This window comes from Drosophila rhopaloa, unplaced genomic scaffold, assembly GCF_018152115.1.
Source record: "Drosophila rhopaloa isolate 14029-0021.01 unplaced genomic scaffold, ASM1815211v1 contig_203, whole genome shotgun sequence".
NCBI classification, from domain to species: domain Eukaryota; kingdom Metazoa; phylum Arthropoda; class Insecta; order Diptera; family Drosophilidae; genus Drosophila; species Drosophila rhopaloa.
Genome location: NW_025335088.1, coordinates 597,456 through 618,733, shown reverse-complemented (window position 1 = coordinate 618,733; position 21,278 = coordinate 597,456). Strand labels below are relative to the sequence as shown.

Here is a 21,278-nt window from a genome sequence, read left to right as displayed (position 1 = left end):
ATAAACACAACCGGTTAGTCTGACACATAAGTCGAGACTTCGGGGTAAGATGGTATCGACGTTTTCCCCAGTTCTGTTTTGGCACAATTTCTGGTTACAACGAACCCTAAGTATTCGACGCTTTCTTTAAAAACCTTAGTTTTTTTTGAACATTCTCATGTTAGCGTCGCACAGGCGCTGAAGTATGATGTCAATGTGTCGAATATGATTGTTTTCGCCGTTCACGGAAAATTAAGTCTTTTCATGATCTTTCGGCTCTGTAGATCTAAGGGTAGACTGACTTTATTTTTAATGTAGTGAAAACCTTGAAATTTCCCAAGATAGCGTTCCCCGATGGTTCGTTCGTTTAACTTCCTGAAGTCAATAACGAGCCTCTTGTTTATGTTGCCATTGCTATTCAACCCTTTCCTATCTACTACCCAAGCCGTACTGTTGTAAGCGAACCGAGACGGCCTGATAATGCCATCATTTAATAATTGATTTGTATCGTTGTTGTCGAAATCTGCTACCCCATTTGAGTAAGGGTATAGTTTTGAATACACCATATTATTGTCTTCCGTGGTTATTGTGGTGATGATTGAAGTATTAAAAGGTAGAGGTCGAAAACGCCTTAATTCTTTTTGATCATACCCTAACTGCATTAGGGGCTTGACTTTCCCTAAAAACTTCAGTAGGTCGTTGTCACCTAGTGAATCATTCTCTTCAGCTGCAGCCACGTTCGCGTATTCTCGATCTTCCTGGCCCGACGCTTTTGAGACATTTGCCTCGCGGGCAAAAACCAATGCAGATGAGTCATGACGATTTTGTTCGTGACGAGGGTCAGTTTTTTTTTCCACCTCGTCATGGTACTCTATTAGGTTTAGGTCGGCTTGCCGATCTGGTGATAATTGCATCAAAATTTATGGTCAGCGTCGATTGTATTTTCTGTTTGGCAAATTTGAGGTCTGAATCCTATTTCTATGATCTCGTCGTCACTTTCGTGTTATATTTTATCTTCCCTATATTTCCAACTCATTGACGGCTAACCGAGGGATTTTTTGTATTGATACAAACGGCACTTTAAAGTATTGTAAGGATATGTTTTATGGGATTCAAGTCCGATGATTAAAGAGCTGTTTTTAACTTTTGCAGTGATGTAATAGCCACTCTTGCACCAAATACGAAGAATGTTTCGGGTGATTTGTGATTTGCAGCTAATTATCCCGTTGTTAAGAATTTTTGGATTACACTTTGTATTATGACCTATCGTTTCAAAAAACACAGCGAAATTTACAAAAAAACAAGAAACATTGCTAGATCGATTCTCCTTGTGATTCTCATAAAAAATATATTTACTTTATGTCGGAAATTTCTCCTTCACTGCGTTGCAAACTTTTAAAATTAAATAAATTATTATACCCTCTGCAGGGGTATAGAATAGACGGAAAACACAACAAAAATTCAAGAATATTCGACTGCAAGAACGTGGTGAATTAAAAAAAAATGTTAAATTTAAATTTTATTGTTTCTTAATTTTTTTGTACACCGGCAGACTCGTCTTGAAAGGGTGAATGAGAATATCATTTATAAGCTCTTTCCTGCAAATAAGTTTTTTGAATTTTAACTGCTTATCAACAAACCCAGCTGATTGATAGTACAACCGTAGCACATTCAATTCTGATGAAGTCGTTTTTCGATCTGAGTACTAGGCTTAAACTTATAATATGTAGGTCATTTACATATTTGGTGATAAATTAATACTGATATTCTTTATACTGCCAGCAGTTTTTTCTTAAATCAATTTGAAACTAAAAATGTAAATTTATTTGGTTTAGAAATTACAATTGTAGATTCTTCTAAACTATAGTACTATGTATACTTTAATGGTATACACTACTCTACAGTTTATTTTGAGAACAAGCTTATTAAAATTAAGCTTTCGGGTTTTCCACAGAAAAGAGTAGAAGATAATAGAAAAATCTGAATAGCCTCGTTCTGTTTCAACATATTTGCATATAGTCGTCACAACATGGATTGTAGCTTTATGCTTCATTCGCTCTTTTTGCTTGGCACTGACTTGATTGACCAAGCCTTTAAAATTTAATTTTCTTTTTGTAAACCCATGCAGAGGGTAATATTTCCTAATAACTTATAACTATATTAAACGAATAAATATATTCAGGCCAATAACTATATTAAACGAATAAATATATGCTGGCCAAAATCTTGTTATAACTGCTAGGGTAAGCTTTTGCTTCTTTTCTTTTTTTTTATACCCTTACAGATGGTATTATAGACATTTCCGACCCTATAAAGTATCAGCATCACCAGGAGTGTCGTTAATATTGAAATACTATGGAATTACGGTCTTAATTAAATAATAATCGAACATCTCTATCATAAAGCCATTAAAATCAGAAAATTGAAAAAAATAAAAACTAAAAAAAATTATTTTGCTGTTTTCTATTTATCAAAATATTTTTTTGAGATATATTAATTATTTACTATATCAGAATTACGCTTTTAGTTTTGTCAAAATCGGACAACAATATCATATGGCTGCCACAGAAATGATAGCATAATGCAGCGCAAAATCGACATAGCTTCATTGTTTTTAGTAATATAGTAATAACTTCAAGGGTATAAAAAATAAGCTTCGGCTGTTTACTAATAATTCATAGAGTCAGTATCGGTTCATTCCTTTCATACATGCCCAAATTGTTTAAAAGTACGGAGCTTATAAACTACAAATTTTTAAAAAAATAATAAATTCAGTAATATGAAATTTTTTACTTTATTTCAGAACATTGTTGAAATTAATGAATACGCTGTTTCCGTCATAAATCCTTTGGCTCGCCACATTCCCAAAAAAATGTTTATTTTTGATAGTGCTTATAATATGATAACAAATACTGATGAGATTTATAACGAAATGTGCTATTCATTAGTAGAGAGTACTATCGACGGATATAACGGAACTATTTTTGCGTACGGCCAGACAGGCTGTGGAAAAACACACACAATGCAGGTACAAGTGTTACAATACATATGTAGTATAAACGAAACTCATTTATGAAAAGAAAATATGATACATTTACTCAAAACATAATTCAAAACAAGAGAGAACGCTTTAGTCGAGTGCCTCGACTATTAGATACCCGTTACTCAGCTAAACAACTTAATATAAATATGCCTTCTTGTGTTTTTTTTTTTTTTTTTTTTTTAACGTAATGTGAATTATAGTGACCACAGGAAAAAAGGACAAAAAGTTCAAATTATCAATTTGAATTCGGCGATCTCTTAGTGCTGGCAGCTTCACAGCACGAGCATCAGCACCAGCGCTGCTTTAGCGCAGGCAGCTTTTGTCCTGCACCAGCAGCTGTGTTTTTTGAGTGCAATAAATTGACTAATTGATACGAGTAACGGGTATAGCGAATAGCTTTCTTTGAAAGGAGTTATCTTTGCCGGGCAATTGCAACTGTGTACAATGTAAATACATACATATGTATAGACCTCCAATTTGGCTAACTAGATTTGATTTGCACAGTTCTTGGGATATAGTTCGGTATTGACAAATGAAAACCATCGCAATTTTCTTTAATAGAAATCCTTATCGAGAATTAACGTTGACTCTGTTGAGCACCTTGGCCAGCTGTTCCAAAGTCATCCGTTAGATGGCGCCATGAAAGGAGGAAATGTAGGCGCTAGCCAGGCTTAAGCGTTTAATGGGTTTTTGGGCGTTAGAGTGGGCGTGGCAAACTTTTATTCGGCCAATCGATATTTATTGACGAAACTAATACATATCAATATCATCAAAACTGTGGCCACAGCCTGTGGCTTGTGGGCGTCAGAGGGGGCGTGGCACCATTTTTAAAACAAACTTGCGCTGCGGAAGAACTCCTAAAATCTACATGCAAAATGCCAATCTTCTAGCTTTTATAGTTTCCGAGATCTCAGCGTTCATACGGACGGACATGCAGACGGACAGACGGACATGGCTAGATCGACTCGGCTAGTGATCATGAACAAGAATATATATACTTTATAGGGTCGGAAACGCTTCCTTCTACCTGTTACATACTTTTGCACGAATACAATATACCCTTTTACTCTACGAGTAACGGGTATAAATATAATACGACTAGAGCACACGGCGAACTTTGTCTCGCCCCAATTTCACGACTTCATATAACCCCAGAGTAATAATAAACACTGGTAATTCAAATTTCATAAAAATTTATTTGACTCGAAATCAGTGGAGAGCGATATGATAAACAATATTTTTTGTTTTGTTATCCGGTGCAAAAATAAATAATGATGACGGCTTTCCCACACGCGAACAGGCTACGTATAACTGCCCATGTGAAAAACATTGATATTCCAGATTAATCCCGCAGACATCCAACGATTTGCCTTGCGATTTATTAATTGTCATCGCAAATGCCAATCGAACTGGGAACTGAATCCTCTTGAATTGGAATGAAAGATCTGTTGGAATAATCGGAATTCGTAGGATAAGAACTTCCTCTCCTTTAAATTTGCCCTTAATAATCGTCGCATGAATCACGTTGTTCATCAGTTTATTAACGGACAACCGCGTACCGTTGCATAATCTCGGATGATTTAGATTCCGCAGCATTATAATAATTGATCCCACTTTCAGTTGCAAATTATGCGGCGGAGTTCCAGTGAGTTCAAAAGTTCTGTCGGATAGTTGGTCGCTTCATCCTCGTCGGTCACGCTGTCAACGGATCTGTATGAATGCAGTTCTCCAGCGATTTGACCTTGAATAACGAAATTCAAACTATCTACGTCTTTATTCTTCGCTGCTAGTATTGCCCGTTCACTAAACCAATCGAGATTTTTATAATTTTGTGCAATGTCGGGAAACACTTTTGTGATGAGTTCCTCTTTCGACGATGTGAACTCGCAAAAATTTGCTGGGAACGATATTAGTCCAGTCGAAACATCAACAGGAATTTCGCCATTGCCAAGCGCCAGCAGTTGTCTCGAGAATTCAGCAGCGGATGGGTCACTTTGCAATGCGACTCTCATATTCGTCGACAATTAAAACTACTTGACATATCGTCACAAAGAGGACGATTTTAGGCATGCATTAACTTCATCGGCAGCCGTAGATTTCGGGATGACCGGAAGCCTTTGACGAAAATCTCCGGACAGCAATATCAAAGCCCCCCCAAATAGTTTCGAATCACCTCGTAAATCCTTCATCGTTCGGTCAACTGCCTCCAAAGCTCGTTTATGCGCCATCGTGCATTCATCCCAAATGATTATTTTGCATTCTCGCATCAATTTCGCTGTCACCAAATTCTTGCTCATCGTGCACATGGGTAGCTTCCAAGCGGAATGTGCAGTTCGACCGCCTTCCAACAATGTAGCAGCAATGCCAGATGATGCAACAGCCAACGCAATTTGAGATCTTGACCGAATCGTTGCCAGAATCACATTTGTTCGGACTCTTTCGGCCAGGTTAGTTTGATCAAAGTGGTGCTCCCGTTGAAACTCGCGATTGAAAGCACCGTGCATTGAACGATCTGTATTAACGCTTCGTTGCGCTTTTCTTCGGTAATGGTAAATTTATCAGTTGTCCTGCGAACCATGTGGTCCTTATAGTTGTGCCACAGTGCGGTCGGGTTCGACAAATGACATGTGGCTATGATTATTGCAAATAATGATTGGATTTGATTCGTTGACGCAGAAACAATGGCATCGGCGAGCGTTGAATCACAATGAGCATCGTTTTCGAGCAAGTTAAAACGTTGGCAAGCCTCCCGAAAACTGGCGCACAGCACACCATCCACAGTACGCAGGGACTCGAAGGATGTAGGGCCTCTAATGTTCACCAAAGGCAAGCGAAGATAGAAGCGTTCGTCTTGGCGTGGATGATTTGTGTATATTCGTCCGAGCGCATCAGTCGAATAGACACCAGCGAAGCCAGCAACAGCATCACTTTTCTTCTGGCGTTGAAACTTCTTCGATGCAGCGTTCCATGTGGCATCTCTGAATAGTGTAAAGTCCTTGCGAACGGATCGCCTTCGCATGTCGAAAAAAAATTTGTCAACGTTGTCGCTGGTGGCCGTTCTGCTCTTTGAGCTGCGTTCGCGTCTGTAAAGTAGACACGCTGGCCGTTCTCCAAGTGAACAGATAAGTGCACGACAGTCGGGTGGCGTTCATGAATCGGAAATGAAAATTGCCGCCAAATGGCTTCGTTACAACTAACGTAGCGTCCAAGTTGAAATTTCCATAGGGAAATGTGCGCATGTGGTAAGCCACGCTTCTGCCACTCAACCGAGTACATCCAACAACTGCGCCAAAAACCTTCTGCTTAACGATGTAATTCATAAGTACTGTAATCTTTTGCTTGAATACTCGTGCAGTGATGCCAGGTTGATCGCTAGATGTTTGTCCTGGAAGCAACAGATTCGTAATTTCGGGCCATTTCGGATTGCATGTGAACGTGATGAATAAATCCGGGCGTCCGTAATTACGGACATACGTCATCGCATCTTGAGCGTACTCATGCATATGGCTCGGGCTTCCAACATAAGTAGCTGGGAGAATGGTGTCCTTCAGTAGCGATGGCGTCACGCAAGTGGATGTACTCGTCTGAACGCAACTTCGACTGATTGAAACGAATGAGATTGAGACGCACCGTTTCTACTTTGACGTACATGTCGACACAGTACTGTTGAAACAAACGGCGGTATCTCAATAGATGATTGTCAACATCTAGTCGAATCATCAATCCATACGCATAAAAATTCATATAGCTGACCTTCTTATTCGTTTCTTCTCCTAAAATTTGAATTCAAACTTAGTTGTAGAATCAAAAAGAAGTAATGACTTGTAAACAATGTTGAAGTGATCTTCTCCACGACAGAACATCAACGGGTATTGAAGTGCATCATATGACCGATGAGTCTCATAAACTCGCTGCAATTGGCCATAATCCCGACGCTTGAGAACAATATCGCGTGATTCCATATTCTCGCCAACAATCACCACTGCGACTTCATTAATAGTGGGAGCATTAAATTCTCTTGCATGGCATCCAGTGGGCCTTTTGTCAGCGCTGATAATGATTTTGTGGTCGTCATAATGGGGTTTTGAACAATCTGACCAATTCATTACGCTCATGCAGAAGATTTTGCAATTGTTGTATAATTTCACGTTTAGTTGCATTGAAAATTGCACAACGCTGATTTGTTCATCTTCCGAATCACCAATGAAGTAGATCTGAAGGAATTTATGACCTTTGTTTGGTGGTGGTAACAAAGCGCCCGCTCGATGGTGAATTTGCCCTTGAATCTGAATGTTGGGATGCAATTTTGAAAAAAATGAAATAATAAAGAGACGCCATTACCTTATAACTCGGATTGTAGCCTGGTTGATGAACAACCTCGGCTCCAAATGACGTCATTTGAAAGCATCCGTTATATTTTTGTGCAAGCTTTAGGAAACTGTTTGATTGGGCTGAATTTCCATATAGTAGCGAATACAATGGTTTTGGTGGATGAGCCAAAACGGGCAATTTAATTTTGCCACCTGCACTGCATAAGCCGGGGGTTTCCAATCGAAACTTCAGTGCATTGCAATGCTGACATACGACAGACAATGAACCAATAACAACGCAGCTATGATCTTTGTAGGGTGTTTCGGAATCGTATGCGAATGCAGCGCGATTCAAGTTTTCATTTGCGGCTGGTCTTCTTCTACTCACATTTTGTCGGGCTTGAGGTGGTCTTTGAAGCTGTGCAATCGGGCACGTGTCGATGCATTCATTTCTGCACGTACCTCTTGCGTTTGATTATTACGGACATTCTGAGAATGTATCGCATTGCGTGAACGCCGTCCAAGTCTTGATCTAAAAGGAGGCATTATTTCCAATTAAAACTTTGGCAATGTTTCGTTAGCTCGATTTTTTACAGTTTTATGTACAACAATGAATTCATCTCTTGAGCCGATAGCGACTTTTCCGGCAGGTTTTCCCAAAATTTTCTTATGTATTAACCTTCTTCTGGCAATTACAAGCAACTGAGAAAGAAATTTGAAATTTGAGCCAAATCGGCCCAGTCGTTCTCTTGTTTTGCGATGGCGTACATTTTTTGCACCATTTTTATATATATAGATAAGTTCAATTCTTTCTGGGAAATTGGCTTTGAAAATTTCACTCTTAAGGTTATTTAGACTAACGCGCCCCAGTACAAAAGCGTTTTTCTTGAAATAACTTTTTGTAGTCCTGGAACCAAAATGTATTATTTTTTTTTAATTTTATTCTTAGTCAACATGACAATCTCTATTAATGGAACGACATTTTATTTTTTTGTGCTAATTATTAAGATTAATTATTCAACAAGCGGGCTCGGTCATACAGACCGGCATGGATCGATACATCCAAATTAAGCGTAAGCTTAGCCCGCAGAACACCGCGGTGGGTAATAAGTCAAAAATAAACCGTGTCCAAGGAGACAACGAATTACCCGGGAGATCGAATAACAACAGATTTGCCCTCCTAGCTGAAACTCAACCAGAACTGGGTAAAGAGCCCCAACCGAAACCAAAGCCCCACCAATTTACATCAGGGAGAAGAGCGGCTGCAAGATCCTCATTTGGTCAGATAATATCCAGAAGGGATTCTCATGATGCCCTTCGAGTCCAGTCTTATCTAGGAAACGTTCAACAGGTCCCAGAACAGTCACAAAGCCCACTGGAAGCTATGATGGCTATGCAACAAAGTATGATGGAATTTATGTCCTTCATGAAAACGACCATGCAAACACTAGTTCAAAACCAGAACATGGTGTTACAGTTGCTTGCTGCTAAGCAGTCCAAATAATTGATGGCCAATCTACGAATAACCAAGTGGAACGCCAATGGCGTTTCTAGGCACAAACTTGAAATAACACAGAGCCGGCATCCTTATCAAGGAACGAACCAAACACGACTTTCACCAAAGGTTTGCAACTAATGACTTGCAGGCCACGTATATCAAAGGGCAGTCAGGTAACGGACACCTTTCCATAGCCGCTGTTTACTCCACGCCTCGCTTTACAATTTCTAAAGGACCATTCATGGATTTTTACAACTCACTTGGAGATCGCTTCATAGCAGCAGGAGAATATAATGCCAAAAATAACCACTGAGGATCACGACTCGTGACTCCCAAAGGAATGCAATTATATAAAGCAATTATAAAGCTGAGCAACAAATTGGACTATGTTTCCCCAGGTAGCCACACATACTGGATAGCAGACCCCAGAAAGGTCCCAGACTTAATAGATTTTGCGGTGACAAAAACTTTCCACGCAATACAATAAGCGCCAAAGCACCAGTGCTAATAACTCTTTTTCTAAGTCCAGAAACTACAGATCACCCCCAGAGACTGAAATAATAAAATGTATGTAAGTTCCCACATCGAACTAACCCCGCAGCTCAAAATCGAAGCGGACATCGACTGCGGTGGAAAAGAGGCGTCTGCGGCGTGTTTGGCAAACCACCAGACCGCCATCTTCAAAACAACGTCTTAAGGAAGTAACTCGCTCACTAAACCGAGCCCTGAAGAAAGACGCTAAAAATGCACAACTACGGTACATCGAAAAACTTTTCCCAACTAGTATAAAACATCCTCTGTAGAGGGCTCAGCCAAATATGAGCTCTCCAATCAAAACAGTCATTCCGATAAGAAACTAATCAGGTACCTGGGCCCGCAGCGACGAAGATAGAGCCGAAACTTTTGCTTCACATCTTTGAAGCGTTTTCCAGCCGAACCTTGCCAGTGTCCATTTCTCCCACCACAAATTGAGTCTGAAACTATATCCTCACCAACATTGCTTCAGCTAAAAGAGATCGCGAAAGTTATCGGGAATCTGAAACCGAAAAAGGCTCCGGGCGGTGACCTAATAACACCAAAAATGATAATTGAACTTCCAAACTCTGCTATTGAGGCTATTTGTAAACTCTTCAATGGCATCATACGTCTCGGCTACTATCCGAGCAAATGGAAAAAATCTAATGATTCCGAACCCCGGAAAAGACCACACAATTCCTTCATCCTACAGACCAATAAGTTTACTATCGTGTCTGTCTAAATTGTTCGAAAAATGCCTTCTTACACGCATAATACCATATCTGGAAGGACACAATCTTATCCCGCCACATCAATTTGGCTTCCTACATCAGAAATTGCAGCGCAATATTCCTCAATGTATCTCGAGCTTTCGATCGAGTCGATGGCCTCATGCATAAGATCAAAACACACTTGCCTACATACACTCATAAACTACTTGGGTCGTATCAGTAAGGTGCAACGCAACAACATCTGACGACTACATTATCAAAGCTGGAGTCCCGCAAGGAAGCGCACTTGGGCCTACTCTGATCGTCCTATATACAGCGGATATTCCCACGTACGAGCAGCTAACAACATCTACGGTCGCTGGAGTCCTAAGTCGCGCAACAACACAACTAGCCAATCACCTCATCGTACTTGAGAGGTGGCTATCTGAATAAATGAACAGAAATGTAAACACATAACGTTTACTCTCAACAGGCAAACATGCCCTCCACTATCATTGAATAGTACTCCGATTCCCCAAGTCAACGATGTAACGTATCTCGGCGTCCACCTAGACAGACGACTAACCTGGAGAAGACACATCGAATGTAAGAAACTACATATATAACTAAAAGCCAGGAGCTTCCATTGGATATTAAACATTCTATCGCCCCTGCGTCAGGACTACAAGGTCCTGCTCTATAACTCTACTCTCAAGCCTATCTGGACATATGGCTCCCAGCTATGGGGGAACGCGAGCAGCAGCAACATTGACATCATACAGCGCGCACAATCGAAAATCCTGAGGACTGTCACTGGGGCACCGTGGTATATTCGCAACCAAAACATCCACAGAGACCTCTGGATTCTCGCAGTAAATGATGAAATAGACAAACAAAAGACGACCTACAAAAAAACTCTCCGTGCACCCAAATCATCTCGCAAGAGGCTTGTCTCGGATGTGCAGCAGAACCCGCCTACAACGCAACGACCTTCCAACCCAGCAATAATACTCAGGGCCGCAGGGACTCTCTAGCCATGTCCGTCCGACCGTCCGTTTCTACGCAACCTAGTCAGTCAGTTTAAAAGCTATCTGCTTGAAACTTTCCCCAAAGTTGTCTTTCTATTAAAGGTAGTATAAAAGTCGGGACGAGCTGGATCGGGAAACTATATCATACAGCTCCCATAGGAAAAATCGGAAAAAAAAATTTTAACAAGAAAGGAGGCAACCCGAAGTTTATTTACCCTTGCAGTTATTACAAATCGACTACATTTCGATTTCTATGCCTATATTACTAAAAACAATGAAGCTATGTCGATTTTGAGCCGCATTTTGCCATTGTTTCTATGGCAGCTATATGAAATTGTTATCCGAGTTTGACAAAACTAAAAGCGTAATTCTGATATAATATTTAATTATATTATATTTAAGTATAGTGGAATTACGGTTTTAATGTGCCTTCTTTTGGAAACGTCTCCATTTTATCACCCCAACTGATCCACTTAGGGCGACATATGCACTTATGTGGTGATGTTGTAGAACGACGATCTCGTTTGGCAATTTTTTTTTATTCTCGGAATCAAATCTTTACTGAGCTCATTTAATTCATTATAACTTAGCTTCAATGAATTTTTTGGGTGTGAAACTTTAGGAAGCGGTGTTAAAGATTCATTCAGACTGCCAAATCGAGCATACGATAATTTCAATGTTCCAGTAGAGGTTACCTGATGGCCAATTACGCTCAGAAAAGGATTTCTTAGAGTGCACTTCGGATCCAATGATAAAAGTCCGATATTATCAATTGTAATTGTTGATAATTGATCATCACATACTGCTGATAATTCCATTGGTGATTTAATTGAAAATATCCATTGATATTTGTTCTTAATCTTTGCCATGAGAATGATTTCGTCGAACTTTTTGTTTGGCACAATGACGATGATTTGTTATTAAACATTTGAAACTCGCTATGATTTTCAATAGAAAACATGGATTACTTATCTGAGCAAATATACCCTTCGTCATTAATTGAACTACAAAGATCAAATTCACTTGATGACATAGTAATGAATTGATCTCGATGTTGATTCACAGCCATGATTGGAAATTCAATATCAAGGGAAATCATTTTATTGTTGATGATTACCGGTATTGGAATCAAGTTTCAATATTTAAAATTTGTTTACGCCGCTCTCCCCTCTTTTAAACTGCCCGCGCTTCCCTCGTAGCGAATGCCCACTCGCCCGCACTGGATGCTCGCGACTCCAGGCTCTCCCGCTCTCCCGCACTGGACGCTTGCGATTCCAGGCTCTCCCGCCTTCCCGCTCCCGGAATCTCTCCACTGCGCTTTGAAACGCAGCGCTCAATTAGGTTTAAGTTAGTCTTTCATTGTCTCATTAGTGAAATACATCGCCCGGCCGGTCCGCGCTTTTACCGAAAACCACATCGAGTTTTTTTCCTTCCTTTGCGCACCGCGATCGTCGAGTGTTTCTCTTCACCATCTCTTCCAGCTTGCTACCCGGCTACGTGCAACAGCCGCAACGTCCAACGAAGCTGCCCCCAAGCGACGATCATCCCCGACGCCCCATCTCTTCATTTTTTGGTCCTTCGAGCCGGATAAGTGCCAATTTATTAAATTTTTTTATTAACTGCCGGTCGACAGTCAGCCATTCGAAGAACATAATTCGTTTGACTTTCAGAACGATTTGTCTAAAATCCAAGTCCGATTTAATCCTACGACGGCAGTTAGTAAATTACAATTCCAATTCCGTCTTTCATTTCTTCGTTCTCTTTTAACGTGGCCTATTTTCTAATTCCTTTTCGTGTGCATATTGATGTACAAGTTTCATATTCGCATTTGGCCGTACATCCACTAAATATACATCCACCATCAAATCGAAGAAAATAAAAAATATAAATCCAAATTAAAGTGCAAATAAAAAGTCAAGCGTACAGTGAAAAATAAATTAATTTCAAAAATTCAGTGAACAGTGAAAAATAAATTAATTTCAAAATTGAGTTCCAATTAATTTTCCACAAAAAGTGAAACAAAAATTAAGTGTTCCGCCAATTTCGGCCCGCAAATATTTTTGATATTAATTTTTTATTGTACATCCGCTGTGACAATATTTGCTTACATTATTAAAAATCCAAATACAGTCCACAATAAATCTAAAATTTACAACACATACCCGCCGGCAAAATTTACAATAAAATTTTCCGCCATATTGATTACATATATTACATCCATATTACATATATTACATCCATATTACATATATTACGTCCATATTACATATATTACATATTCCATATATATATACATACATACATTTATACATATTCTTCTACATAACTACACCCAATTCCGAAAGCTCAAGTATTTCCGTCGGCCATCCAATAAATATATATTAAATAAATTCCTAAAGCCGACGTGAAATAACTTTTGTGTCTCAGTGTGTTTTTCTTAGTTACATATTTTGGGCACTATCTATCCATACATCTACACATACACGCGAATTGCAGTACCACAAAAAGCTCGATAATCCCGCGCATTCCAGCGTCACCAATACACAGCCCGCAAAAGTTCGGGCAGTTGTTTTTCAATCATCCCTTAAATAAATTCCAACAAAATTAATAAACACCAAGTTTAACTCCAATAAAATTAAACAAATACTAAAAATTACTGCCAGTTCCAAAAAAAAAAAAAAAAAAAGGGGAGAAATATAAAATACTGTCGCCATCGCGGAACTAGTGGAATCAATTTATTAATTTATTGATTTATTAATTTGTTTCTTCGGTTTCACATTTTTTCCAAAAAAAAAAAATGGCCCTTTCCAGTATTTTTTTTCTTATTTATTGAGCTTGGTAAATCTGCATATATATCGATACTCAATTCTTTCTTTTGGGGATAAAAAAGAAAAATTCGAAAAATATACCACCCGCATACCACTGAAAGGTATTATTTTTTGTTTTTTTTGTCACCGAATATTTTTAAAATAAAGAAAAACAAAACCAATAAACTCCAAACACTGCCGGGGACATCCAATCCCATCCTAATTCGGCCAACTACCCCCTATAAAATACTAAACGACAAATACCTCATCAAATACAGTATTTTTTCAGTATTTTTATTTTGTGGTATTTTTTTGGTATTTTTTTCCATTCTTGCTCCATCGTTCCACCAAAAGCCTGGGGAATATTTTAACAATAATTCAGCCACGCATAACGACTATTGTCGATACCCTATTTCCACCGGTCCATAAGTGGGTCCGTAATTGTTCCTCTGATTTTTGTCCGAAATATCAGCGCGCACATTCCATCCTAACAGCATCCTAGTTTGGTATGTCCAGGGAAAGTTCCAACAAACTATCCCCTGTTCCATCACCGAAAATACCAAAAATCACGGTGAGGACGCCCACACCTAAAAAGGTCAAGACGCCACCTCCCAAAAAGGCTCCTTCTTCCATCGAAAGAACCACGCGAGCCAGCACAAAAATGGTTGCAACGGCTGCCGACCTCGCTATGAGCCAGTTTATTGAAGTCTCGGATCGACTGTCCGAATTGGAATCGCGAATAAATATTCCCTCGGCGGTCCCTCCTACGTTATCCGTCCTCAATATTCGCCGAGACGAAATCCGAGAGGTATGGGTCCGCATCAAAAAAGAATACGATGCCTGTACCGCATGCCTTGTAGCAGCCGGAGAAGGTGCAGCTGACAGCTTGCCAGTCCTCAAGGCTAAGTACGGGTATTGCTACAGCGCGTACGAAAGGTGCGGCGCCCAGATAGCAGATATGATAGCGCAAACTCCGCAACTTCCGCAACCTCCCCCAACGCCAGCTGATCCTTCTCAGACATACATTCCGTCAGGCTGCCGGCTTCCGCCGTGCGATACCGAAGTTTTTACCGGCGACTATCTTCGTTGGCCAACCTTTAGGGATCTATTCACGGCAATTTATATCAACAATCCCAGACTCACTTCTGTCGAAAAATTATTAGCTAAAACGAGTGGCGACGCTCACAATATAGTTTCAAATTCACCCCTTACTAATGATGGCTTTCGATCAGCGTGGGATAACCTCACTGAGCACTTCGAAAACAAGCGATTGTTAGTAAACAGTCAATTAAAGATACTTTTCAATGTACCGTCCGTCACACAGGAGTCTGGGTCAGCTTTGAAAGAACTTCAAAGTACCATCCATGGTTGCCTTACTGCACTAGAAATGTCCGGTATTCAGGTCGAAACTTGGGATTGCCTCTTGGTGTATATGTGCTCGTCCAAACTCCCAAAGCTTACGCTTTCTTTATGGGAGCAGTCCCTCCATAACAAAGCCGAGATCCCTACGTGGCACGAGCTGAACGTTTTCCTAACGGAGCGTCACAGGACACTAGAAGCCATAGATGATGTTCGACCATCAGGTTCTAGTCAGACTCAGCCCAGGGCATCCACTTCCAACTCGGCGTCTCGAAGAATAAATTCATACGAGACAAGGGTAGCACCTAGCCAACCTAGAGGGTGCGATCTCTGTAATAGAGAGAACCATCCTGTACGCACATGCGCCAAATTTCTCCAGATGACGGTCGACCAACGCATCGCATATATAAAAAGAAAACAGCTGTGTTTAAACTGCTTTGCGCGGACACATCAGTTGCGCGACTGCGAAAGCGCACATAACTGCTTCACGTGCCGCGGCCGCCATCACACCCTCCTACACCGAGGCAGCCCATCCAAAGCCAACGACCAGATCCAGACCAAATACTCTCGGTCCCTCGGCTGCCAGTGTCACGCAGTCAACGCTTCAGAATTATTTTGCGGCAGGCACTAGGTCAGTCCTCCTAGGCACCGCTATAATTAATATATGCCATCGAGGTTCCAATTTCCAAGCGCGAGCCTTAATAGACTCCGGATCTGAGGCGACCTTCATCACTGAGCGCCTTTTCAACCTGATTAAACTGCCGTTCCAGGTTATCCGAGCACAGGTCTCAGGACTTAATCAAACGGTCTCCGCTGAGACCAAAAAGATCTGTCAATTCACGATCCGTTCTCCGATCCGGCCTAGCTTGCAGTTAAACACCACTGCCTACGTGCTTCCACAAATAGCCGGAAATCTTCCTTCATGTCCGCTTCCGCAACATTTCCTGCGAGACCTTCCCGAACTTCCGCTAGCGGATCCAAAGTTTTATGAGAGCGCACAAATAGATATTCTAATCGGGGCCGATATACTTCCATCCATTCTACTAAGCGGTACCCGAGCGAACATCTGTGGCTCGCTTCTCGGTCAAGAGACCATTTTCGGCTGGATTCTAACAGGACCAGTACCCGCTCCGAGGCATGATCAAATATCATCCTTTTCCACGCAAGTTGCACACACGTATGAAGCGTCTCTCGATAAACTCCTCACCAAATTCTGGGAGGTGGAGGATCTGCCAGTAAAAGTGGCAAAAGAATCCGACGTGATTTGTGAGGACAATTTCCTTCGGACCACCACAAAAGACGAGACCGGCAGGTATGTCGTGAGTCTTCCTTTTCGAGATCCTGAGAACATTAATTGCTCCCTAGGACATTCCAGATCCCAGGCGCTGGCTCAATTCTTAAGAAACGAGCAGCGGCTAAAAAGGGACAGTACGTTAAAATCCAAGTACGACTCAGTTATTCAAGAATATCTCGACCTCAATCACATGAGAGAAGTCCTTCCTACCTACGATTCAGCATGTTACTACCTGCCACACCATGCAGTGTTAAAACCGGAGAGTACGACCACCAAGCTTTGAGTGGTATTCAACGCCTCCAGCCCTTCAGACAATGGGGTCAGCTTAAATGATATCCTTCATGCTGGCCCGGTCCTACAGTCCGATCTAACCATCCAGATCCTGAAGTGGCGATATTTCCGATTTCTGTATAGTGCTGACATCGAGAAAATGTACCGGCAGATCTGGGTAGATCCGAAGCAGACAGCGTTCCAACGTATCTTATTCCGCGATAGGGAAGGATACATTCGAGATTTTGAGCTAAAAACTGTTACGTTTGGGGTCAATTGTGCGCCGTTCCTGGCAATTCGGGTTCTGCAACAGCTGGCGACCGACGTCCAACTAACCCATCCGAGGGCGAGTAAAGTTATTCGTGGTTGCATGTATGTCGATGGTGTCCTTTCGGGAGCTGACTCTGCAGAAGAGGCTCACCTCACCATTCGCGAGTTGCAGAGAGCCCTCGATTCGGCTGGTTTTCCATAGAGGAAATGGACCTCCAACCACAAAGAAGTTCTGGCTCATATCGAAACCGATCATCTTTTAAATGCCGATTTCTTCGAAATAGATACGGAAAGCACGGCGAAAACTCTCGGAGTCCGTTGGAAAGCAACATCCGATGAGTTTTTCTTCAGAGAGCTTTACGGGTCTTTGCGTATGTCCACCGTTTTGTCCAGCGATGTAGGAAACAGTCGCCGATTCCGGAAGTCCATCTAGAAGCCCAAGGACTTGTCGCCGCTGAACGGCTCATGGTCATTAGCACTCAGCGCAGATATTTTGCTAATGAATATCGCTGCTTGAGTCAAAAGCGTCCTGTGTCCGCGACAAGTTCCATCCTCTCCTTGAACCCCTTTCTAGATGAGAAAGGGCTTATAAGGGCGTGCGGCCGAATAACGGCCTCCGAAAATTTGCGATATGATGAACGACATCCTATAATCCTCCCGTAAGAATGTGCACTCTCGCGACTACTGGTAAACTTTACGCATCTCATAACGTTGCACGGAGGTAACCAGTTAGTCTTACGTCTCACCCGGTCAAGATATTGGGTTCCGAAAATAAAGAACTTGGTAAAGGCCGTTATTAACTCCTGCAAGGTCTGCGTTATCCATAAGAAGCGATTGCAAGTTCAGATGAAAGAGCGAGTCTCTTTTTCCCGGCCATTCACGTACACAGGGATGGACTACGCTGGCCCTTTCGACATAAAAAATTACACAGGCAGAGCTTGCCTAATTACAAAAGGGTATGTGTTGGTTTTCGTGTGTTTCTCTACAAAGGCCATCCATCTAGAGCCTACATCCTATCTGACGACCAAGAAATTTCTCGCCGCTTTCGCTTGGTTCGTATCCAGAAGAGGTTGTCCCCGTCAAGTGCAGTCCGACAATGGGAAAACCTTTGTCGGCGCTGCTCTCTCGAGATTTTCTACAAGCCGTAAAAGAGTCTGTGACTGATGCGTATAGTCATCAGCAGCTCAACTGGCAATTCATTCCTCCGGGGGCACCCCATATGGGAGGCCTGTGGGAAGCGGGTGTCAAAAGCTTCAAAACCTTGTTTTAAAAGTCCACCGCTACTCGAAAGTACACTTTTGAAGAACTTTCAACCCTCCTAGCGAAAATTGAAGCTTGTCTGAATTCCAGACCGCTATCTCCTATGCCTGAAGATCCCAATGATCTCTTAGCATTGACACCAGGACATTTTCTAGTCGGCGGACCTCTTCTGTCCATAGTGGAACCCGAATTAAAAGGGGAATCCAAGTCCATTGTGAATCGGTGGCAACACTTAAAGGCGCTCCATCAACAATTCCAAGCTCGATGGAAAGAGGAGTGGTTCTTCTGCCAGGAGAACACTCCAACCGTCTTCCTCAACCAACATCCTCCACATAATTCCCCAACAATCCTCACCACATCTAAGCAGTTTCAAATCATCTTTGGTTCATCATGGTTCCTCGTCCACGCAGCGCTCAGGCATTGGAAAGCAGACGTACTCGAGGTATACATTCCTACCGATGCCGAGTCTGCCGTGGAATCCATCCGCTTCGAAAGTGCCAGAGGTTCCTAAAGCTGAGCGCAGAGAAGCGGCTTCGGGCAGTGCTTATTAATAAGTACTGCTCAATTTGTCTCGCCCACGAGCACTCCGACGGGAGTTGTCGCAGTGGCGACAAATGCAAAACGTGCAACGGGAAGCACCACACGCTCCTCCATATGCACGAGCGTCCCCTGCCGTCGGCTACTCAACAGCGTTCGCGCCGGCAGAATCCGCCAACTCGCCAAGCGCTAGCCCCGGCGAAGCGCTCGGCATCCGCCAACTCGCAGAGCGCTTGCCTCTCCGCCGCGCTCAGCCTCCTCGGCACCGGCTCTGTCACTTGCGTCCATCCTTCAACGGCACAGCGTGAATGTCCTGCCGACGGCCATGGTCACTTTGGAGACCGGGCTGAAGACCTTTGACACGGCCGCCCTCATCGACCCGTGTACGCCGACGAGCTGCATCGACGCATCATTGGCGTCCGCATTCCGCTTGCCGACTACGACCGTCGGCGACGAGAGCATCTGCACGGCGACAATTCGGTCGAAGTGCGACAACGGCTTCAAGCTAGAGGTGGTCTTGAAAGTGGAGCCGAACGTCCGCATCCGCACCCCCATCCGAGAGCTCTCGGACACCGTGGTCGGCAGATACGGAGACCTCCCGTTGGCCGACAAACGCTTTTACTTGCCGGCAACCATCTCTGTAGTCCTGGGTGCGGATGTCTACGCCAAGGTCATCCGACCGGGCTTCCATCTGGTCGACGAGGGACTCCCAGTGGCCCAGAAGACGGTATTCGGGTGGATCCTGTCCGGCGCCTGCAGTCAAGCCTAGACGACAGGAAAGGGCTTGTTTTTCTTTTGCAACGCTAGCGATTGCAAGGGGGGCGGAATGTTTACGACGCTCTCCCCTCTTTTAAACTACCCGCGCTTCCATCGTAGCGAATGCCCACTCGCCCGCACTGGATGCTCGCGACTCCAGGCTCTCCCGCTCTCCCGCTCTCCCGCACTGGACGCTTGCGATTCCAGGCTCTCCCGCCTTCCCGCTCCCGGAATCTCGCCACTGCGCTTTGAAACGCAGCGCTCAATTAGGTTTAAGTTAGTCTTTCATTGTCTCATTAGTGAAATACATCGCCCGGCCGGTCCGCGCTTTTACCGAAAACCACATCGAGCTTTTTCCTTCCTTTGCGCACCGCGATCGTCGAGTGTTTCTCTTCACCATCTCTTCCAACTTGCTACCCGGCTACGTGCAACAGCCGCAACGTCCGACGAAGCTGCCCCCAAGCGACGATCATCCCCGACGCCCAATCTCTTCATTTTTTGTGGTTCTTCGAGCCGGATAATATTTTCCTCCAGGAAGCTTAAGTCCGGAAGCTCCAGTTCTGGGCAAGACTTTTCTTCTGTATGGTTTAGAGAGAAGAGATCTGCCATTGAGCTGAGATTCATATTTGATTCAGCAGAAGATTCAACTGAGTTCGTGTCTGTGCTAGGAGTCAGTTGTTGCAGCAATTGTAGTATGAACTCGTCGTCATCATCTGAAGGAGGATCAGCCAATGAAACTGCACCAGAGGGAGGAGGTAGCGTAGGGCCTGGAGATTCTACAACATGAATAGCTGACAATGGATCAATAAAGGGATCTCCTGCCTCCAAGTCTAGCTCCTCATCCGAGGAGACCTCGTCGTTGTGTGGCCACAGACAACTCCGCGACTCGCACTTTAGCAGCTGCTCCTCAAGATTTATGTAGAAGAAGCGCAGCTTGTGATTCCTGCCCAATCCTAGGCACTCCAGGCATGCGTCTCCCGGCTGCAGTTGTTCCATTGTGTATGGCGATTGTGGGGTTCGCCTGGCCGGAAAACTCAATGTCTGCCCCCGAAATGGGTATGCTGCTCCCTGCTTTTGTGGTTTAATGTGCGAGAGCTCACCTGACCGAAGGTTAAACGGAAAGCGTACAGGCCGAGATTGGTTGTTTTCATGGTCCGTTCCAGTTCCAAATCCAGCAATTCGGGACGATTCGGGTGGCGAGTGAAAATTGAGTTCAGCGCTCTCTAATTATCCGCGGGCGTTGCAGCCGATTAAACCAGCAGCGTTGCTACAATTTGGTAAGCAAATAAAAATCAAGAAAATGAAACGATCTAGAACGCATGTGAGCAGCAGAGCGAGAGCGAAAGGGATCGTTTTATTTTCTTGATTTTTATTTGCTCGTGTGTATTGATAATAATGGCAGTGTTAATTTAAAGATTACTAATCCTTTACCACCTTTGCTTCTGCCCTCATTAACTTATATAATTGAAGTATATCATCGTTGATGAGAGGGAGCTTTTTTCCTTGAGGCATGTGAATTTTTAGTTTGTTTAAAAGTTGTCGAAGTTGCTTGGGAGAAACGAGCAGTGGGCTAATTTCATTGTGATGGACGTTTGCCAGAACATATGAAATTTCTGTCTGAATTCTTTGAAGATTTGCCGC

The 21,278-nt window shown here is 42.8% G+C and overlaps 2 protein-coding genes across 2 annotated transcripts in view; one reads left to right on the top strand and one right to left on the bottom strand.

Annotated features, from left to right (window-relative positions):
* LOC108043473 (osmotic avoidance abnormal protein 3) overlaps window positions 1–21,278 on the top strand; it is a 154,932-nt gene that overhangs the window by 80,095 nt on the left and 53,559 nt on the right. The window contains exon 2 of the mRNA XM_044460656.1: window positions 2,783–3,007. Within this exon, the coding sequence (XP_044316591.1) occupies window positions 2,783–3,007 (225 nt within the window). The remainder of the gene's footprint in view (window positions 1–2,782; window positions 3,008–21,278) is intronic.
* On the bottom strand, window positions 20,031–20,633 carry LOC108043472. The gene has a single exon (XM_017122197.2). The coding sequence runs from the start codon at window positions 20,631–20,633 to the stop codon at window positions 20,031–20,033; it is 603 nt and encodes a 200-aa protein (XP_016977686.2).

Excerpts from the sequence above, each read along its gene's own strand:
- LOC108043472 (XM_017122197.2), bottom strand. The coding sequence starts at position 20,633 with ATGGAACAACTGCAGCCGGGAGACGCATGCCTGGAGTGCCTAGGATTG.